Source organism: Sceloporus occidentalis, unplaced genomic scaffold, assembly GCF_023333645.1.
Source record: "Sceloporus occidentalis isolate IW3139 unplaced genomic scaffold, rSceOcc1.0.p SCAF_139, whole genome shotgun sequence".
NCBI classification, from domain to species: Eukaryota; Metazoa; Chordata; class Lepidosauria; order Squamata; family Phrynosomatidae; genus Sceloporus; species Sceloporus occidentalis.
Window position 1 is genome coordinate 66,197 of NW_028317119.1, and position 18,965 is coordinate 85,161.

Below are 18,965 nucleotides of genomic sequence, written 5' to 3' on the forward strand. Positions count from 1 at the left end.
CCGTAAAATACATCCATTCATGCAAAATGGACTTTAACACGCAACAAAACTTGGAAATACAATTGTGGGGAGCACAACCAATGCTAGAAGATTGCATCCCACAACTGAATCAATAAGGCAAACTGTAACATCCATATAAGACTTAATTTTCTTTAAAATAGAATGTAACATTGGGCATTAAAGGTTGAATGTATCCTGCTTGTTAGCCCTTTGAGTACCTGACAGATGAGCAATGCGCTACGAAGCAAGGACAAAAGTCATAGGAAAGTAGATACTGTTCGTAAAAAAAAAAAATAAAAATAAATAAAAATCTCTCCTTGGGCTCCATCGAGTTTCTTTAGTCAGTGTCTGACTTGGTGATAAAGACAGAGCCACTGTATTATTTACTACAGGCACTATGATAAACTTAATTTTATCGGAGATGAGTAATAAGAAAAAAAAATGGTGGGAGCAATAAGGCACTTTTTGTAAGAACATGGCTTGTAGTACTGCATGGTAAGTCAATAAAGAACTTATATACAAGCACTTTAACTTTACAAAAATGTATAATTTACAAAGTAAAGGAGAGTAAAAGTAAAATTAAAAAAACAAACAAAAACAAAACAAAACAAAACAGTAGGGGAGTGTTATTTTGAGTTTAGTAAAAGTGCAGGCGCTACACAAACAAAAAATATATATGTGTATAAAGTAAGTGAAAATTAAAAAATATTATAACAGGTGCTGCAAACACTTAAGTATAACCCCTTTCTACCAAAATACAAATTCAATAGTGTTGCGCAAAAATATTTATGCCAATTTAAGAGGCAAAATATAAAGTGATTATATATAATATAATGTGATACAAACAATATGTATAAAAAATATATATTAAAGAAAACAATACTTATATTTTTCGTTTCTGTGTTCTGTCTTTTTTTCAGTTTCTCAGTTGTGATTTTTCTCCCAGTGTTTCAATGTATATAAGAAAAAAAGAATAACATAGTGTTTTCCGTAAAGGCAATAAATTTGTATCAGATATTTCGAATGCGGTATCCCACTCACATTGATGAGAGCATTATAGTTTGCTCTGACTTTCTGGGCGTGGAACCGTTCGATTTGAGTGGAATACCGCATTCGAAATATCTGATACAAATTTATTGCCTTTACGGAAAACACTATGTTATTCTTTTTTTCTTATATACATTGAAACACTGGGAGAAAAACCACAACTGAGAAACTGAAAAAAGACAGAACACAGAAACAAAAAATATAAGTATTGTTTTCTTTAATATATATTTTTTATACATATTGTTTGTATCACATTATATTATATATAATCACTTTATATTTTTCCTCTTAAATTGGTATAAATATTTTTGCGCAACACTATTGAATTTTTATTGAGTGTTATTTTGAAGATTTTTCAAATTACTTCAATAGCTTTACATGAAAAAATGCCTTTATATTAATATATTTCACCTAGTTTGCTAGCCAATGTATATTATAGCATGTAATTTTAATCATACACCCTTTGCTACACTTTCCATCTGGTGAGGGATTTGCGGCTTGCATAAAAACACTGCCTCTCGTTAAAACATGCCAGCTCAGCACACGTTCCACGCAATACGATATGCAGCTCAAGTTAGAAATTCCACAAGTTAAGTAAATAAATGGAAATAACAGGCAATCTATATTTTTGGGGAAAAATATATAAGTGGCAAAAACACAGTTACAGATATGAGAAATTGGATTTCGTAAATGTTACATTAGTCAATAAAAGGAATTAGGGAGTAGGTCACTCAAATGCTTGGTGATAAAACACGTTCATTGTTTTGGGTTTATTAAATCTGATTTAGAGATTATATAAATTAGAGGAAACACATAATAGAAATGATTTCTCATTTACACACACGTGTAACAGGTTCCAATTTAAGCTATTTTACATAAAACAGGTTTTTTTTAAAAAAAATTTTAAAAAAATCATTCGTGGTAATGGGATAAAGATATACCTCTTGCATTAAATTACTTCACTTTTGCCTGAATGGCAGTGAAACCTCAAAAAGGTATTTTGGGGAGACCCCACCATGAGATCAACAGCGCTCAATTTCAACTTTTTTGCATAAAAGGGGTTGTGCCACTTAATCTATTAACTGAACTAACTAGTGTGTTATGTAAATACCTTGTAATATATGCAATTTATTTTCTATTAAGGTTTAACTAAATGACAAGAATGTTTTTTTCCAGTTTCTATGGCAACAACATATCAGTGCCTGCTTCTGTTGGGACATGACAAGCATTCCCAGCCAAAAACAATGAAAGTTATTTTACATGATGAAAAAAAAATGCCCCCCCCATATATATATTTTTTGCATCCGTTTTAATATATTTATAAATGCTAAGATAATCTTAAATTTAGAAATGTGTGACTATGGTGCTAATTCATCGAAGAATGTGTTTAGTTCTACATATATATTTTATGTGTCACCACATTAACATACAAATGCGGAGTTGGTCCTCCATAATGCATAGTTAAATGCCGAGAGGCAATTTTTAATTTTACTCTCTAACTGTGCAGTTGCACTTTTTCTTAAAGAAAAAAAAAGAAAAAATGCCTTATTGGAATAATCGAACACAAAGTGAACAAAAAAAAGTTTCTTGCAGCTGCAGGAAAGATACAAACATTTCTTTTGTTTTCTTCCATTACGGGTTCTGTATTTGTAATGGTTTTGTTTTCTTTTTTTTCTTGAACAAGGTACACATAAATTACACAAAATCCCCTCTAATTTATAATTTACCTATATAACTGTGCCGAATACTAAGTGCGTATACTCAATAACGATACATTCGCATAATCTCGGTATAGCAGATCTCAGCTGACCTTACATAACTGCCACACTCCATATTCATGCCCTGCTGCCCAAATCCACTTAACTGATCCGAGACCAGTTCTTGGATTCCTTTGGTAAATGTGTCAATTGAATCCAGTGTTCTTTACAAAGCCGACTCACCACAAATTGCATATTCTTACAATGACAGGTTAGATCTAAACCTAGCACTACTTTTATTTCTTCTTAAGACCCAGCACTCTTGCGTTGCTTTGCCCAGTATTAACCAGTGAGCTTACACGTCGCCACCATTACATCCAGTGCTCTAAAACTGGTCCTCCAACCACACTCAATGCATTGACACTACTTGCTCCCATATCTACACACAATAGTGCTGCAAGTAAAAATCATTTACAGTTTCCACGTCTGTAACAGATAGAAGAAAGATTGTCCAGAACACCATGCAACAGTTCTGGGCCATGAATAACCTTGTGACACTGTCTCTGTGCAATTATATCGTTGAGAGGATCTCCGTTTAATAATAAAATGAATAATGAACAGTATAAAATTATTTGATTCACATATATAGGAAGCAGGCGTGTGGCGAAAGAGGTGGAGTGACTATGTCAGTGTGTCCCAATACACACGTGGTCCATCCATCTGTATGAGAAAGACAAACATGGAGAAAAAAATAGTCAGTAATGGCACCTGGTGAACAGACTGCATTCATCCATTTCAGCGTATGATTACAACACTTGTGCTATTACCTGCTCACCATTATTCTCCTATACTGTTGCGCAGCGATGCCTCTTCACGCAGCGCTGCCATTGCAAGTCGCAGATGTTCCTTCAGCTGGTCAATCTCTCGCTCTGAGCGCATTTTAATATTATTGAGCTCCATGTAAATATCCTTGTATTTCTCCGAGACACATCGCTTATCCTGCAGTCGCCAAATAAGAAAAAAACATTTATGCCAATTATAGAAAGGCTGATATAAAGGTTACACTCAATCGCTCTTTCTTCATCTTCCCCAATGACCCCGTTGCCCCAGTAGTAAAAAGCTCCCTGGGCTAAACCCCCAAATTCTCTGTACTCTTGAGAAAAGGAACAGTGGTACATTTTATGATTTATATATTGACCAGGAGATAAACCAATTTCCATCAATACTTGGTCAAAGGTATGACCTGGGAAATCACAATAATAACCCTAAAGTAAAAAAAAAATAAAAATAAATTGTTGTTTCACCCAACACAAGTGCCATGATATATCCCAAAGCTTTAAAAAGAATTAGAAATACCAGAGTTTATGATGAATGGACAACATATATGTTGTTTCTTTCCCACAAAATTGGGTATCCCGCTTATAATAGCATTTTTTTAAAATTATTTTATAATTTTTCTGATAGGGATACACAGTGTTAGGAATGTTATGAGCATTTTTGCTTACCCCCTGTAACTTTACACGCAATGAGGCTCCCTTCTACCATGACAGAGGAAAAATCTCCATCGACATATGACTGATCCTGCCACAAGTGCAGTTAAGATCTGAAATGCGGGCCTAATTTCCTCTGCATGAAACAATGGAACAACATGGAACAATCCCAGTAGCACGTTTCAGCCTTCATGGACCTCATCAGTGTGGTCTGGTCTGACAAGGCTCATAAGGGCCTAAGTTTACGTCTGGGGATAAGCAACTCCAATCTGAGCAAAGGAGAGCATCCTCTGGGACTGGGATTATAGAGATACACATAGGAGTTGTGATTACTTGTGACAAGTCCCCACCTTCTGCATGTTCTGTAAATCCTCCCGTAGACAAGATATCTCCTTTTGCAGATACTGTAGTTCATTCTCCTTCACTCTCAGCAAAACCTAAAGAACGGCAGGTATCAACAACACAAAATAATGGAGCTGTGCAGTAACACTAACAAACAAGATGGAAATAAGAAGTTTAAACAGATACCAAAAGTATGAAAAGGACACAAAAAAAAGTCACAGGACGTAGATTCTTAGGTGGTTGTGGAGGAGGTAACCTCTTTTGGAAGCTGTCGCACTGAAGCTCTAACAATCCATCACCAGCTATAAGCTGAAAGATGTTCCAAGTCGCACAAATCAACAAACTAATGGTTCATTACCTATACCTCCAATCTCTTTTTTGCAATGTTACCTCCAGTTCAGCGCTGTTCTTCCTTCCCTGTAGGGCTTCATCATGGGGTCCATTACCAGCTATTAATGCTCGCAGCTTCCCAATCTCCTCAGACAGTCGGCTGTTTAACTCCTTTACAACAAAGATGCAATGATGAATGATTTTCTAATAAAGTCTATATAAATCTGTGTGGACTAAAAGATGATTAATAAGAGTAAGCTGGACATCTTTCCTCATGGTATACGTATAAAGTTTAGGATACATAATATTTTGAATAAGCATAATTACATAGATTTAGTGTGTACCGTAAAAATTTTGAATTTGGTTAAAGCTGTTACTTTACTGAGGGTATTTTGTACCCCAAACCTACAGCCTTATTTTTCTGCATTTTTTTCACAATATGGTTGTTCAATCGTGAAACCCACACAAATTATGTATTGTTTTTTCAAGGTACCATATTTTGATGTATATGTTAACATTTAGAATGAATAATATACTACAAAAAAGCCACATGTTATGATTTTGACCAAAATACCCCACAATGTATTAAGTGTCTTAAGTTAGGAAACACTAATCATATTTAAAAAAGGAGTTTTTATTTATTTTTAGTAGTCAAACATAAGGCAGCATTGTAGAGCCACTATAACAATGCACGTGAGCAGTGTGCCCGGGAAAGAGTGGCCAATTAAAAAAGCAGGAAAGTTGCTTTCTACCTGCTCTTATTATTATTAATAATAATAATAAATAAGAAATAATATCTTTTATTTATGCGTCAACAGTTTACGCAGCGCTTGCTCTTGGATGGTATCGTGGCTGACAGTCTGGAAAATTTCTAATTTAAGTAAAATTATGAGCTCCAAAATCCACATTGTTAATCTATCCATTGGATAGTATTTTACATAGTAACATAGTAACATAGTTCATAAGGTTGAAAAAAGACCAAAGTCCATCAAGTTCAACCTATATACATATTGTGTCCCTACTGTGTTGATCCAGAGGAAGGCAAAAAACCCTTATGAAGCAGATGCCAATTGCCCCATACCAGGGGGAAAATTCCTTCCCGACTCCAAATATGGCAATCAGAATAAATCCCTGGATTAACGTTCTGTCCCTATTAATCTAATATCCATAACTTGTAATATTATTGCTTTCAAGAAACACGTCCAGGCTCCTTTTGAACTCTTTTATTGAGTTTACCATCACCACTTCCTCTGGCAGAGAGTTCCATAATCTCACCGCTCTTACTGTAAAGAACCCCCGTCTGTGCTGGTGTAGAAACCTTCTTTCCTCCAGCCGTAGAGGATGTCCCCTTGTTATAGATACAGTCCTGGGTATAAATAGGTCCTGGGAGTGATCTCTGTACTCTCCCCTTATATATTTATACATAGTTATTAAGTCCCCCCTAAGCCGTCTTTTTTCCAAACTAAATAACCCCAATTCTGATAATCTTTCTGGGTACTGTAGTCCTCCCATTCCCCTTATTACTCTGGTTGCCCGTCTTTGAACCCTCTCCAGCTCCACTATATCTTTCTTGTACACTGGTGCCCAGTACTGTACACAGTATTCCATGTGTGGTCTGACTAGTGACTTGTACAGGGGTAGAATTATTTCCTTGTCGTGGGCATCTATGCCCCTTTTGATGCACCCCATGATTTTATTTGCCTTAGCAGCAGCTGCCTGACACTGGTCGCTACAGGTAAATTTACTGTTAACTAAAACTCCTAAGTCCTTTTCCATGTCAGTCGTCCCCAGTGTTTTCCCATTTAATACATATTCCCAGCCTGGATTTTTCTTCCCCATGTGCATAACCTTACATTTATCTGTGTTGAACCTCATCTGCCACATCCCAGCCCAAGCCTCCAACCTATGCAGATCCATTTGTAATCGTGCGCTGTCCTCTATTGTGTTAACCACGTTACAGAGCTTAGTATCGTCTGCAAAGATTGATACTTTACTATGCAATCCCTCTACAAGGTCATTAATATATTAAAAAGAATAGGACCCAAAACTGACCCCTGTGGTACCCCACTAGCAACAGTCACCCACTCAGAGTATGTACCATTAATAACCACCCTCTGTTTCCTATCACTGAGCCAGTTACTTACCCACATACACACATTCTCCCCCAGCCCAAGCATTCTCATTTTATGTACGAGCCTTTTATGTGGCACCGTATCAAATGGTTTGGAAAAATCAAGATATACGACATCCAGCGATTCACCCCGATCCAGTCTTGAGCTCACCTCCTCATAAAAGCTGATCAGGTTAGTTTGACAGGACCGATCCCTTGTAAACCCATGCTGATATGGAGTCATACACTTATTTTCATTGAGATACTCCAAAATAGCATCTCTTAGGAAACCCTCAAACAGTTTACACACAACAGAAGTTAAACTAACAGGCCTATAATTCCCCGGGTCACTTTTTGTCCCCTTTTTGAATATTGGCACAACATTTGCTATGCGCCAGTCCTGGGGAACAGACCCTGTCACTATAGAGTCCTTGAATATTAGAAATAGGGGTCTGTCTATTACATTACTTAACTCCCTTAGAACGCGGGGGTGAATGCCATCTGGACCTGGTGATTTGTCTATTTTGATTTTTTTTAGGCGGCACTGCACTTCTTCCTGGGTTAGACAGGCGACATGTACTGGGGCATTTATCTCATCCTGCTGTATATTACCTGGCATTTCATTTTCCTCTGTGAATACAGCAGAGAAGAATATATTTAATAGATTAGCTTTTTCCTGATCCCCGTCTATAACTTCTCCCTCATTACTTTTTAAGGGGCCAACGCTTTCATTGTTAACCTTTTTACTATTTATATAGTTAAAGAACATTTTGGGGTTTGTTTTACTCTCTTTGGCAATGAGTCTTTCTGTCTCCAATTTTGCTGCTTTTATCTGATTTTTACATATTTTATTTTTTTCCCGATAGCTTTTTAGTGCTTCCTCACTGCCTTCCTGTTTTAGTAGCTTAAATGCCTTTTTTTTGCCATTTATTGCCCCCTTTACATTTTTATTTATCCACATTGGTTTTCTCTTGTTCCTGACTCTTTTATTCCCATACGGTATGTACCTTTCACAGTGAGAATTTAAGATATTCTTAAAAATCTCCCATTGAGCGTCTGTACTCTTGTTTTTGAGGACATTTTCCCAATTTACAGTGTTAAGGGCTTCTCTTAGTTGATCAAACTTTGCCCTCCTAAAGTGCATAGTTCTTGTGGCTCCTCTAAGAGTTCCCTTATTGAAGGACAAGTTATAATGCATCATATTGTGATCACTATTTCCTAGATGCCCCCTGACCTGCACATTAGTTACTCTGTCAGGTCTGTTGGTTAATATTAAGTCCAGTAGGGCGCCCCCTCTGGTCGGGTCCTGTACCATTTGGGACAGATAATTATCCTTACTTATAGTCAGAAACCGGTTTCCTTTATGAGATTCACAGGTCTCGGTTTCCCAGTTTATGTCGGGATAGTTAAAGTCCCCCATAATAACCACCTCATCGTGATTAGCTGCCTTGTTTATTTGCTTTAATAATTGATCTTCTGCTGCTTCCATTATATTTGGTGGCTTATAGCAAACCCCGATCAGTATTTTATTATTTTTCTTTCCATATATTTCTACCCATAATGACTCCACATTATCATTTCCCTCACATATATTCTCCCGCAGTGTGGCCTTTAGGCTGGACTTTACATAAAGGCAAACTCCTCCCCCTTTTCGTTTTTTCCGATCCTTTCTGAATAGACTATACCCCTGTATGTTAACCGCCCAGTCATAGCTATCATCCAACCATGTCTCTGTTATACCCACTATGTCATAATTTTCTTCAGACATTATTAACTCCAGTTCGTCAGTTTTATTGGTCAGACTTCTGGCATTAGTAAGCATACAATTTAGAGGTGTATGGTTTTTTTCCCTATGAAGCCTATCCCTATTAACTATTCTAACCCCTCCCTCTGCTCCACCCCCAGGTACATTTATAAGCCCCAGCTCTCTATCTACACTATCTTCCCCTTCTATATTGTAGTTTCCCTCCCCCCCTTTCCCTAGTTTAAACACTCCTCCACCCTTCTGACCATCTTCTCCCCAAGCACAGCTGCACCCTCCCCATTGAGGTGCAGCCCGTCCCTACCGTAGAGCCTGTATCCGACAGAGAAGTCGGCCCAGTTCTCCATGAACCCAAACCCCTCCTTCCTACACCAGCTTCTGAGCCACTTGTTTAGCTCCCTAATCTCCCGCTGCCTCTCTGGTGTGGCACGTGGTACAGGTAATATTTCAGAAAATACTACCTTGGAGGTCCTTGCCTTAAGCTTGCTACCTAAGTCCCTGAAATCATTTTTAAGGACACTCCGCCTCCCTCTCACTTTGTCATTGGTGCCAATGTGCACCATGACTGCTGGGTCTTCTCCAGCCCCTCCCAGTAATCTGTCAACCCGATCCGCGATGTGCCGAACTCGAGCGCCAGGCAGACAACACACTGTTCGGCGATCCCGGTCTTTGTGACAGATCGCCCTGTCTGTCCCCCTAATAATTGAGTCCCCCACTACCAGCACCTGTCTGGCCTGCCCTGCGCTCCTCCTTCCCTCCTTACTGGAGCAGACACCCCTCTGGTGGTCAGAGGCAGTGACTTGCTGCAGTACTGCTAACTCTGAACTAACATCCCCCTCATCTGCCAACCGGGCAAACTTGTTGGGGTGTGCTAGATCAGGACTAGCCTCCCTGGCGCTTTTCCCCCTACCCCGCCTTCTAACTGTAACCCAGCTAGCTGCCTGACTGTCCTGTACCTCCATCCCACTATCCTCCACCACCTCTACCTGCGAGAGAGGTTAAAATTTACCACGTGCTAATAGACCCCCCAAAACACAATTTATGAAAAAAGAAACACTAAAGTCAAATTACTTTTTATATGTAAACTTTTGTTCTCTACACCAATATATGCATGAGCCTCTTTTTGTGGCACTTACTTGATTCTGTCTAAGAAGTTCCTGAACTTCCAGCTGACACTTTTGAAGCTCTCTCTCTTTTTCTGCTGCAGCCTGGTTTAGTGATCCAATCTCCAGACACTTTTGGGAATATTGCTCAGACAGCACCTGCAGTTCCCGCCGAAGAGATTCAATGTCAGACCTATAGAAATGAGAGGAAGATATAGAACAGTGTCGCATAGTCTTACAAATAATTCATTTGCAGATCAAAGAACCAAAACGGACTACTCTCATCAGATTCAGATTTTGCAGTTGTTTTATATTGACCAAGCATTATGGTTTGACAGCACATAAAAAGGTTTAAAAGATAAGAAAATGGTTCATACTGATGCTGCCGGCGGAGCATGTCATTTCCTGATGAGCCCCAGTGCTGGTATGCCCGTGCCTTCTCCAACTCCCGCTGCAGCTCCTCTTTATGCGCTATACGAATTGCTTCAACCACTGAGGAAGAGGACAATTAACTGGTTATAAATCAAAACAGCGACAGGCGATAAATCTAGCTGGACCGGATGGATAAACTGTACACCGCTGTGAAAAATGGGAAGCTTTTCATCAAACAAGTACTGCAAATTTCTATTTACTTTAAAAGCAATTCTGGTTCTTTGGGTGCCCATGGATTGTCTACATCGCATGGAAGGAGTTAAACAGGTATGTGGTTTACAACACAAGAATAAATGTAGAACACTAAGAAAAATGAAAAAAAAATAAATATCCCTAACTCTTACAATGTTGCAATCGAGCCGGAAGGCTGTGATAAGAAAAATAAATAAATAAATCATGGCTTCTCGTTCCCTGGTAAGGGAATCCTTTCATTGACACTCCCTCCGAGTGGAATAGTTACCCGAGGCCGTAGCAGCGGCTTCCTCAGCCAGTTGCTGTTCTTTTTCCTGCGATAGCCTCTGAATCTCCCACTCGTGGTGTCTTTGCAGCTCAGACATTAACTGTTGGTGGGTAGCTTCCATCTCAGAAAGGCTACGCTCACATGCTGCCTGTAAATACAAGGTGCATCACTTTTTGTGTAAAAGGTGTTAATTTGAAATAAGGACATGGTGCATACTCTCTGTAATCAATAACCTTACGGACAGTCGCTACATTGCAGACATACAGACTTTATCCATTGGTGGGGATACTATATAAAAGAGAAAATAAATTACAACCTGCTGAAAGAAGAAAATACGGTGCTGGAGAAATGGCACAAGCTGATCCCAACCCTCTCATACGAATGACAAGAAAACAAAATGACCAATCCTTCTGCATAGCAATTTTTCAGGACCCTACATGCTTGTTCTGCCTCTGTATTTATATTGAAGAATGAACACGGCCTATTAATCTGGCTGTATTTTAGAAAGACTAAAGCTTGCTTGATTATATTGAATTGCTGGGATTCTTGCATTTAATGTTGTCTGCATTACTGTAAAATACCATTCTGGCTGCTTTATAGCCAGCGCGTAAGTGCACTGCCCCCGGCTTTATTGCAGTTTGCTTGCCAAACAGATTGCCTGTAGATGCAGTCTGTCACATGTCATTTAGCACATCATCAGTGTAGCATGACATAACGAACTCCTAACATCCAGAAAACGATCTTGGCTCTGAGATCAGTCAGTTCAATGCCGACAGAATTCTGGTGGTAGTCATGCATAGAGTGTCACAAGTTAGAAATCCTGAATATCAGCAGGCACGGTATTGGGGAACCCTTTCATTTCAGCGTTAAAGCTATAGCAGAACACTGCGTCCCTGGTCTGCTCTTTCGCAAGTAAAATCAGTAACAGAGAATGACGGGTCCGATTAAATCCATCCCGTAGGCTTCACGGAGCAAGTGCTGAAACTGACTGGCGGTAAGTAGGAGAAGTACTTGGCTAAAAACATCTGCTGCATGGTATATAGCGGGTGAGTGGGGAAATGTGCAAAAGGGACACACACACCGCAGAAATGTAAAAAAAAACCAAAAACACATTAGGTTACTTTAACCATAAATTGTACCCTTGCAGATTATATATGGTTTTTTTCAAGGACAGCCATGGCATTTTTAGATGTATAGTCCAACATTTCTTATGAATAATACATTAAAATAACGAAAGTATTTGGAAAACCAAACATTTTGGCAGTATTTCTGTATGGTTATTGTCTCTAAACTAGTTCACTAAAAAATAGCACAAAAGATCTTGATTTTGAAAATACCCCACAAGCATAGGTTTTTTTTTTTAATGAAGTTTTGGAAGTTACCAAACATGAACTTTTAATTTATTTTTTTTAGGCCTTTGTCTCATTTGGGACTGCTTAGCAGCCCACCAATATTTTTGGAGAGATAAGACAACCCAGGGTATTTCACAAGGAGCATTTGGACATTTATTATGCAGTCATTTGGACACCAATCTACGGCAAAGGGAGCTGTAACAATTATTGTTGCTTTTTTTTTTTTTTAAATCAACCCTTCAATGTTTGTTTAAAAATTGTTTGTACATATCGTACAGAAATTGCCCACACACATTTTTTTAAAATTTGTTCTGTCTTGGAATTGCCTGCAATAATTAAAATTTTTGAAAAATACATTTTGTTAGTAACTTTATTTATTAATTTATTTTTACATACACACACACTATACAGATTATATATATACGCACGTGGTATCCAAAGAAAGATCTAACTGTTCTTTTAAAACATAACTTGTATGGGTGCATTAAACAACAGAGTAAGATTACATTTAAACAACATATCAAAAATGAGAGAAAAAAAAAACAAAACACACCCTAATCTTTGAGCTAGGAAAATCCCTGAACCTTAAGGGGTTAGGATGAGTTCCAACCAATTTTACCACTTGTCCCCACAAGTCAGGCCAGCCTGGGGGATTGAAGTGTGTGTCCTTAAGGTAATCATGTCTTACAAAGCTTGTACAGTTTGACCCCATATTTTGTTTGAATATTATGCTTTCTTTGTTCTGCATCAAGGATTTTGTTGATGCAGATATTCTGCTGTGGGGTATACGCTTCTCTAAATATGTTAGACAGGTGGTATACAGCATGTCTTATTTTATAAAGCCTGTCATACGATGGGTCAATTCTAAGAGGGCATGTGGTGTTATTGTAGAAATGTTGAAAACAGTTTAAAATTTAGAAATCTATCCCTGGTCATCATGCTGGAAAAATATGAGTAGCTGGGGCATTTTGCTCCAGTAAGTGGGAATTTACTTTTTTTTTATTATTAATTTCCACCAGGTCAGGAACGGTGCTTAGAATAAAATGAGAATAAAATGATCAGCTTAAAAAAAGAATTTGTGACAATGTGGCTTTGTATGCCAGGTGTTGCAGGCTTCACTGGAAGTGACACATTCTCTCTGTTCTCCTCTTCATACATAATCACTCACAGAACACTGAAGATGGAGACAGAGTGACAGCTAGTGTGCCATGCAATCTCTGGGATTAGCCAACCACAGCAATTGTGTGATGTAGGTGGTTTCTAATTGGTCCCCTTCACTGGCACCCAGCAGTTGCAGTGCGCACATCACTACTAAATACGCAACGTTCTATGCCAGGAACGCCCTGCAGGACATTGAGGTATGGCCTGCATGAAATCTGCAGCTGTAACTGCACCTCCAACCAGTGCTGTGCCATGGCACGAGGTACACCACAAGGGGTGAAGCCTGTGCCACCCGAGCCTTCCTACCTTCTCCACTGACTGCTTTGGCGTTCTTGTCTCCTTTACCGCAGCTCCGCTTCTTCTCTTGCCTCTTCTTGCTATCCTGTCTTCTTTCTTCATCTGCTTTTCCATCTATCTGCTTTATCTGTCCGCTTTTGCATGAACCTTCTCCTGGAGTACTTCCGCAAAAAAAAAACTAATCTTCCGGGGACACACACGCTCCCATGATAGGAGGAACTGGGGTCAGGCTGTCCTTGTGGTTCCACCATTTTGCATGTATTATATGTAACTTACTGTGCAACACTCTCCTACTACACACATTGTCAAATACCACCTCTGTCAACTTTCTGCTATCCTGTGCTCCTCATCCTTGTGTTGTAGCTCAATGAACGCACATACACAAGCCATTCTATGTACATACTGTGCATAGAACAGTTCAGTATTTTCTTGCTAAATTTAGTGAGCTCCACTGCTCATTCAAGCCCATTGTCACGACATGCATTAGTGTCTATTTTCACTTAAGTTTCATGGAGTTAACTGGCTAGACTTTGGCAGAGCTGCAACATGGCTAATTACGGAGTAACACAATGAATCTCCCAAGCAGAGTTCCTCATTGACATTAATAGAAATAAACTCAGGGCTTCTTAAATTCAACCCATATTGTTATAGACAGTACATGCATCTCATCAGGGAGGCAAATGAGCAACTCTCAGATACACATGTGAAAGTTTCAAAGTAAGAAAATGTTGTCCAATGCCTGATAACATAGCCTAATAATGTATGATGGTAGCTCAAACACCCACTGAATTGCAGATAAGCAGATTGCTTTTCCAGCCACCTGTCGCACTGCATTGGGCAGAACGTGCTATCAGGTTTCCCTCAGGAAGTCTAAACATACTAAACATCATAACCGTAGAGGATAATATACATAGAAGCAACATATAGTACACAGCAGGAGAAGTCATGGTTTGTAGTCCAATCGCTAAATAGGATGGAGAAATAATTGGAAGTAGGAATCAGGTACAAGATTGTTTACTTGAGAAGACCCATAACTAAGTACTCACTTGGGAAATGAAGCCAGTGGGGACCATGCCTTCACTGCCTCCCCTCTGAGACTCTAAATCTTTCTTTGCCTTCTCCAGTTGCATTTTCAGGCTCTGAATCTGAAAGAGCAATAGGGTGTCTGAGAAAGATTGATCCTAATCAGTAATATTTATAAAGCACAACAATCATTAATTACTGAACAAAAAAAGATCAACAAAAATTAGTGATTGTGGGTTTTAAAATGAGTGCCAATAATTTACAAACCCCCCCAAACCCCACATAACATTTTTTAGCTAAATAGCAACCATATAAATCAGTCACAGAACTAGACTACATGAAAAATAGCCTTTACAAGAAAACAGTAGGCGCGGGGATACAGATGATATGCAGAGATGTTCCTGTATTTTCTTTGCATAGTATATATTGAGAGATGTTTTATTTATTCGCTTGTTTATTAGGTTACGATTCTGCACATGATAATTTAATGCCGACAAACCTCTCCCCAAATTCCCTGGCTAGCTTCAAGTGGCCCATTTTAAACCACTTTTAAGGGTTTTACAGGTTACATACACTTTGCAAAAAAGAGACATCACCTGCTTCTCCAGTGCTAAAGTATCATCTCCCCCAGCTTTGCTTCGGTTTCCTGCAAGCAAACAGGTGAGAGGGTTCTGTTTGGCATCCCTCAAAGGCAGTCGCTCCAGTTCCCTCCATTTCGCTTCAATTTCCTCATTAAGACGCTTCTTTTCATCCTCTGAAAGTGCTGATAGGGAAACCTGACGAGTGGGGGTTGCTTCACCTCCCGATGGGGCCTCAAACCAGCGTCTACGCTCCTCTGACCTCTGATCCCGCTCTTCTGCTGGGGACAGAGGGGACAGCTCCACGTAATCAAAAGACCCAAGGCGAGGGCCTGCAAGTTCCAACTTTCTCTGCTTGACCTCTGAACCCACTCGCAGGTCATCTGGCCGTTGAGTGCTGCGTGAAGCAGTAAATGCGTTTTCTTTATTACTTTCTGAAAGCCTGAACAAGCGGAAGAAAACAGAAAAATAGAATAAAGCCTACATCAATACATTGTTCCTCGTCTCACCCCTGAGGCAGTCAGTTTGGTGGGGAAGGAAGAAAGGGGAAAAGAAAATCCAAAAGGAGTCAGGGAAGACAAGAAGTTATTGCAGAGGGAATAAAAACTCAAATGTTTCAGGTCCTTTTATAAAATGTCCAAAAACCATCTTACTTTGTTACATCAGGGATGCAGACGGGGTGCACATTTTTTCTGAGGGCCTCAATCCAATTCCTACGTATGCCAGAAGTCATAGCAGAGAGAGTAAACACTCCCTCATGAGTCTGCAATGATAAGCAATCAAAATAAAATGAATGCATGTAGACCTGAAAATGCCTTATTAATATAAATTATTATTTCATATGCCATACGGTGCAGTGTTGATATTTATTTTCACATAGGTCATCACACAACAGAACAAATATCAGCGTAAGGAACACAATTGATTATGGTAATTTTTCTAAATACATATTCATGGTCCCAGAACCACACACAAAGATGTTCAAATTGTCCATTGTCCCACCTATAAATTGGAACAATAAACTATGCAGTTGGAAAGAGTAGCATTCTCTTTTCCTGTAGCAAGCAGTGGCCCTATCTGTGTAATCACTCCTTCATTGTCTTTAGTAACTGGTAAAGTGGACCAACAAGCAAGAAGGGGGAAGTTAGGCAAAAAATTAGATAAATGAAAGACCTGAAGGCTGTATCTATCAACAGGAAGGCTGCACCAAATCCTGATAAAGTGAAATCATGTACTCCCAAATATTTAAAAGGGAAATGTTTCACTGAATAAAAAGAAAAAACATCTAGCATTGAAAACCAAAACCAATGAAGCATCGTTGAAGAATACATTATTTTTGAAAGGTATTTAGGTACTTAACCTAGTGGATAACCCTGGGTTAAGTACCTAACTACCTTTCCAAAAAACGACATCAAAATAAAAAATTACAAAACTACACCAATTTCTAAAAAATCCTATTGTGAAAACCGGCGAGTTTGCCTATTATACTACTTAATGGTATTTGTGAAGACGCAGACAGGCGATTCATACTCACGTGAATCTGGAAGCCATAATTTCTCTGTACAGCAAACTCAGGCACGTCAGTACAAGTTCGGAGATCAATCTCACCATCCAGCTCATCTGCCTAAGGAAAATTACAAAGGTGTGTTAAAAGAGTATTCTCAGATAAAGCTCTCCTAGATGACATTCATTCACATTCCATATTAAGTCAATCCACACACATTCACCCCTCCATATATGCACTAAATATGTAACATAGCATGCATTCACCATGCATTATTATGAAAACAAAATACCAATCCCTTCATACGCATGACCCAGCCAAGTGGAAGCCAGCATCAAAAGCAATTTTGTGGATGTTTATAGCACCAAGGGCTGCTGGAAACAGGGACATCTAATTTACTATAATAAAAAAATATATGTATAAAATATGGTGAAGGAACCCCCCACCTTTTCTGATTTTTACTTGACTGCAAGAGCTTATGAAGAAACTCACTAAATATATTTTAATATTTGTCCTGAATTTAGAAGTACACAGTGTTTTTATGCAAGCTATAGGGCAATAAGCACAAGTAGTTTTTTTGCTATTGGTATTTTAACTCTTTTCATGCACTAATTCTACCTTTGCCAAAGTTTGTGGTAATTGGTTTTTGGTGTTTTTTCTACATACATTTTGACATCCGGTCAGGCTGTGCCCATGTCCTGTTTGAGTCATCAAATCAAATATTTTTTTTAAAATAGACACATGGGTATTTCAAATGTTAGCTTTTTATCTGTTTCCATGGCAGGATTTTTGGGAAGATAAAAAAATATATATATTTTTGGAACTGGATGGTTCCCCTGATGGAGACACCCTATGGTGCTTGTGGTTGCTCTCCGGGGGATTTCGAGTCATTACAGCACCACCGTTTGAGCATGAATGTTTCACATGTGTATACCCAACAGTCTTAAAAGTGTGTACATGCCCAAAGATTAACATGTCCTGAACAGTTTGCAACAAGACATTTCCAATAATTCCTGCTGGTGATACCATACCCTGTGCCTTCAAAGGCCAGCAGGCACATATATTTGTTATCAGCATTTTAAGATTTTATCTATCTATACATACACACATATACATATATATATATATATATGTATGTATACATACACACACACTTATATTACATTTACACCCACAATTCTAAGTGGACACTTAGGCCGTCCTAAAACTTAAAATACGTCCTCCAGACAAAAATGCTTACGTCTACCTGTATGTATATGGTAGGTAGGAAGCAAAGCAAGCACAAACCATAATAAAATACTCATTGTCGAACTAGAATCGAATTTTATACAAAACAACCTTAAACCATAGAATGCCGATAGAACCTGCCCTGCCCATAAAAGCAAAACCTTACTCTACATGCAAATAACCTGTTTAAAATGCAAATCTTCATATGTGAAAAAAAATTATCTTCATATATATGGAGTCCTGCTGATTGCCTCCTCACAATACCCCCATAGCACATCTGTACAGACTATGGCAAATAAATATACTTAATTCTGAAATATGGCTTGGCTAAGACTCGATTTTTTTGAATATCTACTGCCGATTCAAATTAGAAACGTCATTAAAACACTTAAATATTTACTTATTTTATTGTCTAATATTTTAAGAGAGTTTCGATTTAACAAAAACAAATTGGGATACACAGGGCCCTATTCTGAAGTTGTTGAATTTTAACTGTGGAATTTCAACACATTTCAAAATGATTTCTGCTTGAAGCCAACACAGTAAACTCACACCTTAAATCATTAAAAATACTAAATGAACACTTGCATCCTCACTTTGCTCCAAATCTGTAAGTTCAGAGAGCACAGCCTGTTGGCATTTCTAATGCGATTGATTGAGGCAGTGAATCATGCATTTGTACAAGCGAAATATATATATATAAAAAAAACTAGTTACTCATGACCTATACAAGCACCAACACCACTCCCTGAGAATTTAAGCAACTCCCACGTATGTTGAGTGTAAACACTGAGCACCAACCCCTCTTTTTACATAGCTATGTGGATTATATGGTATGCATGGATAAGCTGGCATTTGAAATTGCTCAGCATGTTTTAAATCACAATCAGGACATAAAATTACATCCAAATTCAAGCCTGGCAGGTTCACAAGAACATTCTAAGACAATTTGGTTCATATTTAGCCGTCAGGCATTGGAAATCATCAAATCACTGCATTTTAGCCTGCATTTAGTATTTAGCCTGTATTTAGTGAATACATGTAACAAAC

The 18,965-nt window shown here is 38.5% G+C and overlaps 1 protein-coding gene across 1 annotated transcript in view; it reads right to left on the minus strand.

The window, feature by feature from the left end:
* Positions 1 to 3,581: 3,581 nt before the first annotated feature.
* The window catches only part of LOC149281065 (TRIO and F-actin-binding protein-like), a 31,872-nt gene continuing 16,488 nt past the window's right edge, over positions 3,582 to 18,965 (minus strand). The window contains exons 5-14 of the mRNA XM_089499759.1: positions 16,719 to 16,808; positions 15,838 to 15,947; positions 15,203 to 15,626; positions 14,630 to 14,728; positions 10,774 to 10,921; positions 10,259 to 10,373; positions 9,915 to 10,074; positions 4,967 to 5,077; positions 4,585 to 4,671; positions 3,582 to 3,743 (exon numbers count right to left, since the gene is read on the minus strand). Coding sequence (XP_089355885.1) covers positions 3,582 to 3,743; positions 4,585 to 4,671; positions 4,967 to 5,077; positions 9,915 to 10,074; positions 10,259 to 10,373; positions 10,774 to 10,921; positions 14,630 to 14,728; positions 15,203 to 15,626; positions 15,838 to 15,947; positions 16,719 to 16,808 — 1,506 coding nt within the window. The remainder of the gene's footprint in view (positions 3,744 to 4,584; positions 4,672 to 4,966; positions 5,078 to 9,914; positions 10,075 to 10,258; positions 10,374 to 10,773; positions 10,922 to 14,629; positions 14,729 to 15,202; positions 15,627 to 15,837; positions 15,948 to 16,718; positions 16,809 to 18,965) is intronic.